This window comes from Myxocyprinus asiaticus, chromosome 42, assembly GCF_019703515.2.
Source record: "Myxocyprinus asiaticus isolate MX2 ecotype Aquarium Trade chromosome 42, UBuf_Myxa_2, whole genome shotgun sequence".
Taxonomy (NCBI): domain Eukaryota; kingdom Metazoa; phylum Chordata; class Actinopteri; order Cypriniformes; family Catostomidae; genus Myxocyprinus; species Myxocyprinus asiaticus.
This window is the reverse complement of record NC_059385.1, coordinates 387,501-395,000: the sequence shown is the minus strand read 5'-3', so window position 1 is coordinate 395,000 and position 7,500 is coordinate 387,501. Positions and strand designations below refer to the sequence as shown.

The window sequence follows — 7,500 nt, the reverse complement described above, 5'->3', positions numbered from 1 at the left end:
CTGTGTCAACAGCGTATGAAACAAACCGCTATTAATATCTGCAGTGATGATGTACGCTTCCTTCAACAGGGATTTCCTGCCTATCTTTATCTGCGGTGAATGCACAACACCTGATATAGACTCCAGGGTCAAACTTATTTCTGTCTGCACTGGAAAGATCTAAAAAAAGAGCCGAATGATCAAACAGCAGCGCCGGTGGGTGTGTTTGTGCCCAAAGTGGAGCTAAACCTGATGCCAGTCTCTAAGTTTAACATAATTTAATGTAACTGGTTGAGTTATAATGAAGAAATGATTTAGGCAGCACAAACTGACACTGCTCGAGGTCTGAATTGAAGTTCAACAACAGGAAAGTGATCCTGCAGCACTTAAACTGCAAAAACAAGCTACATGCTTTACTGCAGATGTCCTGCAATAACACTTCCTCATGTCCAATCAGATGCCTTCTACTAATGCACAACATACAACACCCTACTCTTATAAAAACATAGATTAAAACACTTCTACAATCACATGTCTAGCTCTTGAACTCTCTCTCTCTCCAGTGAAACTAACCTCGACCCCTCTGAACACTGTTAGTATCTTTTGTAACTCTAGTGTTTGCACTATGTTAAGCATTTAGCCTAAAATATTACAGTTACATTTTGTTTCCATATTCACAAATCAAAACCATTAAAGTGCATACAAATCCAGAAAGTGTAGTGTTATTCCTGAAAATATCCTACTAGACAAACTTTTACCAAACCGCAGTATTATCCATCATGTTTCTATTTATTTGAGCTCATTCTGATCAGTATTGCTGTTCAGGGGGCCGTTCACACAGGACTAGGGTTGCGAACTATCGCGTATTAGCGGACATGTCTCTTGTCCCTTATTTAAGCAGCAAAACGCTCAAGGGCACCCCGTCCCGTATCAAAGCGGCAAAATAGGGGACCCGGTGCCACATTTAAGTGCTCAAAATGCTCAAACATCCCATATTCACGTGCCGTAAAGTTGTCAACCCTGTGCATGCTTTCAGCGGACTGCACTTGTTTTAATATTGTTGATCTATGTAAAAATGCACTAGACAGACATATCTGACCGTTGAAAAGCATTTTGCGCCATGAGGACTGTGTTTTTAAGAGACCATTTCAAGTTAAAAGAAGTACAACTTTTCAAAAAAACACTTGTCAAGAACACTGCATTCCATTCGTTTATGGCCGCTTTTGGGAGCAAGAATTGTGAATGGCCCCTACTTCTTGTTCTTTGGGTTTTCATGTATGTTTTGTGTGTGTGTGTGTGTGTGTGTGTGTGTGTGTGTGTGTGTGTTGATTCTTTTTGGCTTGAAGCTCCATCAGTAAACTCTGCATGCATTTGCGTGTCATAAATACAACAATGAACCATACATTGTGTTATAAATACCAATTACAATGTCAAATTTTATGTGAATGCAAATGGTGATGACCAGACTAAAATGTGTCCAAAAATCTGCTCCACACATTCAGTGTTCTGCATTTCACATTTTGTTCCAGAGACCCACGCGTTCCATACTGAAACCCGCTGATGCGGTTGCAGTCATGCAAGCGGCACCACAGTCAGGTGAGAGTACTTTGGTTTCTTTTTCCTCTTTTGTCCTTCAGTTTTGCTTTAAGCTTTGATGCCTCTGTTGAATCGGTGTCTTCTCGAGTGACACAGGAGCTTCATGACGACAGTCAATACCAGCATCAGTCCTAGCACTAACACAACAATCACACTAATCAATAACACTTTAGCATCCACAGATTTGCAGTGCTCCGGCTGCACAGCACTCATGCTGATCTCCAAGTTTTCCGAGTCTTTGGTGTACCAGCAGGTGACGTTGGAGACGTCAGCCACCATCAGTCTGTCCTGCTGCAGGAGCGTGAGCAGGTGCTGGTTTCTACAGCAGCTCAGCGGGTTCGATCCCACGTACAAAATCCTGAGTGCTTTCTGCAGCGTGTCGGGAGAGAGCGTCACCAGACTGTTATTCTGCAAGTTCAGCGACTCAACGGAAGAGTCTCTGCTCCACAGAGACAAACCTGAGAGCCGGTTCACTGACAGATCTAACGACTTTAAGTTTCGGAAGTGGGTGAAGTCGACTGGTAGCGTTTGGAGCTGGTTTCCCCTCAGAGACAAATGGGAGAGGGTGGTCTCCAAACCTGAGAGAAACAGAGGACTGACCTCTACGCCAGGGTTCAGAGACAGGTCCAGGATGTGCAGTGGACTGCCCTGGAACGCACTTTGTGGAATGGAAAAGAGGTTGTTGTCGGAGAGGTAAAGATAGCTCAAGGTGGGTATGCGAGACAAGAAGACGCAGCCAATTGCTGGATCCAATTGAGAAGAACAGATGCTCAGTTGGTTCTGCTGAAGATGGAGACTGCGGATGCTGGGCAGCCTTGAGAATATACTGCCATCTAATGTGCTAAGAGCATTCCCCTGCAGGTGCAGCACCTCCAATGCAGCCAGTGTCCTCTCCCCGAATGACAGGTTGTGCAGATTGTTGAAGCTGATGTCCAGGGTTTTAAGAGTGTTCAGAGGACTTTCTGAGTCCACACTGAAGCTCTCCAAACAGTTATTGCTTATGTTGAGGGTCTCCAAAGACTCCATACTGCCGAAGAACGAGGAGGGAACTGATTTGAGCTGGTTGTAACTCAAGTCCAAGTACAGCAATCTTGGAAGATCTTGATGCCTCTTACTAATGCAGGAAATGTGTTTGTCATGATCAGTCAATAGATACCCACTGTCCCTCAGATTCTCCAGGTCTTCTAAAGAACCTGAGCAGTTCACACTTCTCAAGAGGTTTCTGGACAGGTCCAGATATATGAGCTTGTTCCTTCGGGGCAGAACAGGGAAGTAGATTATCTTATTTTCCCTCAAGTCCAAGTACAGCAGCTCAAACTCAAGCTCTGAGTCGATGGTCTGGAAGTTGGTCATGCTGTTTTGGCTCAGGTTCAACGTTTTGAGCTGGAAGAGGTTGAAATCCATGATACAAGAAATGGAGTTCACGGATAAATCAAGTTCAGAGAGATTGCTTAAAGACTCAAAGGCACCTTCTTCGATTTCTATGATAACGTTATTATGTAAGTCGATGTTTCTCAGAGCTTGAGTTCCATTAAATGTGTCTCTGCGGATTTTGGTAATGCTGTTCCCATCTAATGAGAGGTTGGTGAGGGCTGGGGCATCGCTCAGGAAGTAGCCGCTCATATCAGTAAACAGGCCATTTCCTGAGAGATCGAGGCGCTGTACTGAAGTGAGCGGCCCAACGGGTGTTTTCAGAGCAGCGTAAAGGTCAAGAAAGTTCCTGGAGAGATCTAGCACCTGCAGATGGTTCAAGGCCTGGAAGAGGCCCGGCTGGATGAACTGGATCTTGTTGGAGTGAAGGTTGAGATGCTGAATGCTGGAGTAGGCCAAGAGAACATCGTCCGTGAGGTTCTGGAGAAGGTTACGTGACAGATCGAGCATGTGGATGGTGGGCGGCAGTTGCGTTGGGATGCTTTTGAGGTCCAGATTGCTGCAGTTGGCATCTTCCTGGAACTGCAAAATCACAAAACAGAGGAACATATAACAGCAGGCCTCACGGATGGACCTTTACATTCACAATTATGCAGTACCCATGGTCTTGGTGTTGTTAGTACCATACTGTACCAGTTTAGCTATAAGAACTAGTAGATATTAGTCTCCACTAATTTACCACAGATGATGTGGACATATTTAAGCCATAATGACGTGCATAATGCATTACTCATGACATCATACTGCCATACTGGCTGCTGTTTCCTGGAATATTTCAAATCAATGGACCTCACAGTTTTTAGCATGATGTATGATGGAAAGCATTCATGGGTTCTTGATGTGTGCTATCTCTGCACTCATCTACATGCACACATCACACATTATATGTTCATCACATGACTGCGGCTCTGCTTACAGTAGGGACTGTATTTCAGAACTTTCCCTCGTCTCTTGGACTGCCCCTTCGTTTCCTTGTAAGATCAGAGTTCAGCAAGCAGTGAGAAGACAAAGACATAATGGATATATTTCATCCTACACATACTTCCTCTACGCACATTAGCTGTGGGTGTCACTGATGTCCACAGCCAGAAATGATTTCCTGTCCTGAACACAACCGTCCTAAACTCACTTACACTGGCTTGGCCATTATCAGCTCATCGATGGAAAAAGCTGACTTTCTTAATAGTGTCGCCTCGCACTTCACCAAAGGGTCTTACAGTATTGAGCAAATTTTGAATCAAATATAGTGATGTCAACAATACTGAAGTGTCTGAATTTTATAGTCTTCTAAAATGAGTCAACTGTTGACATACAGTAAGAGTTTAGAGCTATAAAATGAATGTGGATAGCAGAGCTCAGATCATTTGATGAGAAATGTTTGAGTTCATATTGAGATCTCCGACTCTTGCAGACTTTTATGCACAGTTAAAAATAACTAGAGGAGACACATGTGAGAATATACAAAAATCTGATATATGGCAATATATATAAAACATATATTTGAGATATATGTTCATATATTGTTATCACTGATATGAAAAGTCACATACGTGGACATATATGGAACATGTATTTTAAAATACTACAAAAAGTCTGTTTTCATTTATATGACATAGTACTGTTTATTTTCCCAAATACTGGCGGAATTTGAATATATACATACTGTATATGCTCAAATATCTAAACTATCATTTTAAATAAATGGCCATATATCAGATTTCTGTATAGAACCATTCAACAAAAGTCTCCATGTGCTCTTCATTTAATCTCAATGTTGTCTAAAAGAAATGACCGAGATCTGATTGATGATTTATCTTTCCTACACATCGAGATGGAACTAAGATCCTTTTTGGAACTAAAAAAAAGTCCTTTTTCCAATTTGATAAACACTAAACACTCTAAGGACGAAGAGTTGGACCATCAGCAATGGAAGTGAATTGTTCCATCAGATTTACTATGTGTGAGACAGGTGTATAGAACAAACACAGACAGAGCTAACAGGTAACTACTTCACACCAGACAAGTTTGAAGTCAATCAGTTTCATAGAAGATGCTGTAACTCACCACTTGACAGGGTGAAAGATCTCGTGGACGTCTGAACGCTGTGATGTGAGTCACCATGAGCATCAGGATCCACAGACGAGGCCCCATAATGCTGAGGAAACACACATTTAACACATGAGTGAGTGAATGACTGACAGCTGTTAATACACTCATACTGATGACATCACACTTTATCTGCCAGCCATGCTGCTTCTGTTTTTTATTTCAGTGTGTGACACGATCGTCGGAATCTTTCATACGTCAGTGATGTAAACAGTGTGTCAGAGTCGCTGCTCTTTAAGGTAAAGTCAACACACTGATGTCCTGTAGTTCCTTAAGTGCACTGACAGTTGACATGAATAGAAACACCCACAGATTTGACAAAGCAGAAATATTAAAGGTTAATCATCATTTCCACATTTCTACACATCTGTTTAATTATATCACACTATGATTCTATGATGAAGTTACAGCACAGACGAACCCTCGGCTTTCCACAAATGACTCATTTACTTACTCAGTACTTTTGTCTTGTTTTCAAGTAAAATATCTAAACACCTTTAAAACAAGATACATTTACTTGGCAATAAATTGACATAAGATATTAAAGGAATTTTCCGGGTTCAATTCAAGTTAATCTCAATCGACAGCATCTGTGGCATTATGTTGACTACCACAAAAATGCATTTCGACTCGTCCCTCCTTTTCTTTTCTTTTTTCTTTCTTTTTTCTTTTATCCCCTTTTCTCCCAATTTGGAATGCCCAATTCCCACTACTTAGTAGGTCCTCGTGGTGGCGCGGTTACTCACCTCAATCTGGGTGGTGGAGGACAAGTCTCAGTTGCCTCCACTTCTGAGACCGTCAATCCGTGCATCTTATCACGTGACTCGTTGTGCATGACACCGCGGAGACTCACAGCATGTGGAGGCTCATGCTACTCTCCACGATCCACACACAACTTACCACACACCCCATTGAGAGCGAGAACCACTAATCACGACCACGAGGAGGTTACCCCATGTGACTCTACCCTCCCTAGCAACCGGGCCAATTTGGTTGCTTAGGAGACCTGGCTGGAGTCACTCAGCACGCCCTGGATTCAAACTCGCGACTCCAGGGGTGATAGTCAGTGTCAATACTCACACCTGTTCCTCCTTTTCTTTAAAAAAAAAAAAAAAGCACAAATGTGTGTTCCAGTGAGACACTTACAATGGAAGTCAATGGGGTCAATTTTTGGAGGGTTTAAAGTCAGAAATGTGAAGCTTATAATTTTATAAAAGCACTTACATTAATTCTGTTAAAACACATGTATTATTTCAGCTGTAAAGTTGTTTTAGGGTTTACATTGTTACATTGTCATGGCAACAAAGTTGCCAAATTGTCTATATCTTTCCACAGATGTGGTTAGTAAGTGATTTAATCACAGTAAAATCATGTTAACACACATGTTGTTTATGTCTTGTGTCTATACTTTTGAAACAGTATTTTAATGTTTACAGATTGACCCCATTGACTTCCATTGTAAGTGTCTCACTGGAACACACATTTGTGCTTTTATTAAAGAAAAGGAGGAACGAGTCGAAATTAATTTTTGTCGTTATCAACATTATGACACAAATGCTGTCGACTGAGCTGAACTTGTATTGAACCCGGAATATTCCTTCAAGTCTTGATTTCAGAACAATCTAACAAAGTTCAGTGAGTTTTATAGTTAAAACAAGACAAAAACTATTTGCTAATGGTGTAAGTAAATTAAACTTAATTCAAAGGAAGAGCAAAAAAAAATAATAAATAAATAAAATGTCTAGTTATAAGCATGAAACACACTTTTTTTAATTATTATTTCTCTGAAAACAAGACTTAATATCTAATATCATTTTGCTTCTTAAGTAATCTATCTCAAATAAGAATTTTTTTTTTTTTTTTTTTTTTGCAGTGTTAAATTCAATCACAAAGTCAAAAACATTCCAAATATTAGCATGATTTGAATCTTCCAATCTTCAGTCCTGAAGAACTGCCCAATAAAAACACAAACTCCAGCAGCTCTTGAGTATAAGTGCACAGCAGTGTTTCAGAAGATGTCAGGTGTTTTACCTGTCAGTGGTGTGCTGCTCCTGTGCTGCTGTTATCTGCTGTAGAGAGACTCATTCATACTGAACTACAGCTGCATCTCTCTCTCTGCTCTGCTACACATCCTGTGAGAATATCCTGCAATACTCACTTGTTTTTTCCTTCTCAGCTCAAGCCTTGTGTGGGATTGGACGCCCCTGACCACCCTCTCTCTCTCTCTCTCTCTCTCTCTCTCTCTCTCTTTCTCCTCTCTTCTCTCTCTCTCTGTCTCCCTCTCTCTCTCTCCCTCTCTCTCTCTCTTTCTCCTCTCTTCTCTCTCTCCCTCTCTCTCTCTCTCTCTGCTCTCTCTCTCCCTCTCTCTCTGCTCTCTCTCTCTCTTCT

The 7,500-nt window shown here is 41.4% G+C and overlaps 3 protein-coding genes across 10 annotated transcripts in view; 1 reads left to right on the top strand and 2 right to left on the bottom strand.

Moving 5' to 3' along the window:
* LOC127433072 (transforming growth factor beta activator LRRC32-like) overlaps positions 1-7,300 on the bottom strand; it is a 7,602-nt gene extending 302 nt beyond the window's left edge. The window contains exons 1-3 of the mRNA XM_051684718.1: positions 7,144-7,300; positions 5,071-5,161; positions 1-3,528 (exon numbers count right to left, since the gene is read on the bottom strand). The exon at positions 1-3,528 is cut by the window's left edge and continues 302 nt beyond it. Of these exons, the coding sequence (XP_051540678.1) occupies positions 1,624-3,528; positions 5,071-5,157 (1,992 nt within the window). The 5' untranslated portion in view covers positions 5,158-5,161; positions 7,144-7,300 and the 3' untranslated portion in view covers positions 1-1,623. The remainder of the gene's footprint in view (positions 3,529-5,070; positions 5,162-7,143) is intronic.
* LOC127433095 (ATP-sensitive inward rectifier potassium channel 15-like) overlaps positions 1-7,500 on the bottom strand; it is a 344,355-nt gene that overhangs the window by 158,841 nt on the left and 178,014 nt on the right. The window contains exon 2 of one of the 8 annotated variants that reach the window (XR_007895833.1): positions 5,859-6,118. The exons of 6 other annotated variants lie outside the window; for them this stretch is intronic. The gene's annotated coding sequence lies outside the window, so the exon portion shown is untranslated. Of the gene's footprint in view, positions 1-5,182; positions 6,119-7,500 lie in introns of those variants that run through there. One more of the 8 variants, XR_007895832.1, reaches the window with a different exon arrangement.
* The window catches only part of LOC127433078 (kelch-like protein 24), a 27,522-nt gene continuing 25,161 nt past the window's right edge, over positions 5,140-7,500 (top strand). Inside the window, exons 1-2 of the mRNA XM_051684730.1 lie at positions 5,140-5,188; positions 5,279-5,351. The gene's annotated coding sequence lies outside the window, so the exon portion shown is untranslated. The remainder of the gene's footprint in view (positions 5,189-5,278; positions 5,352-7,500) is intronic.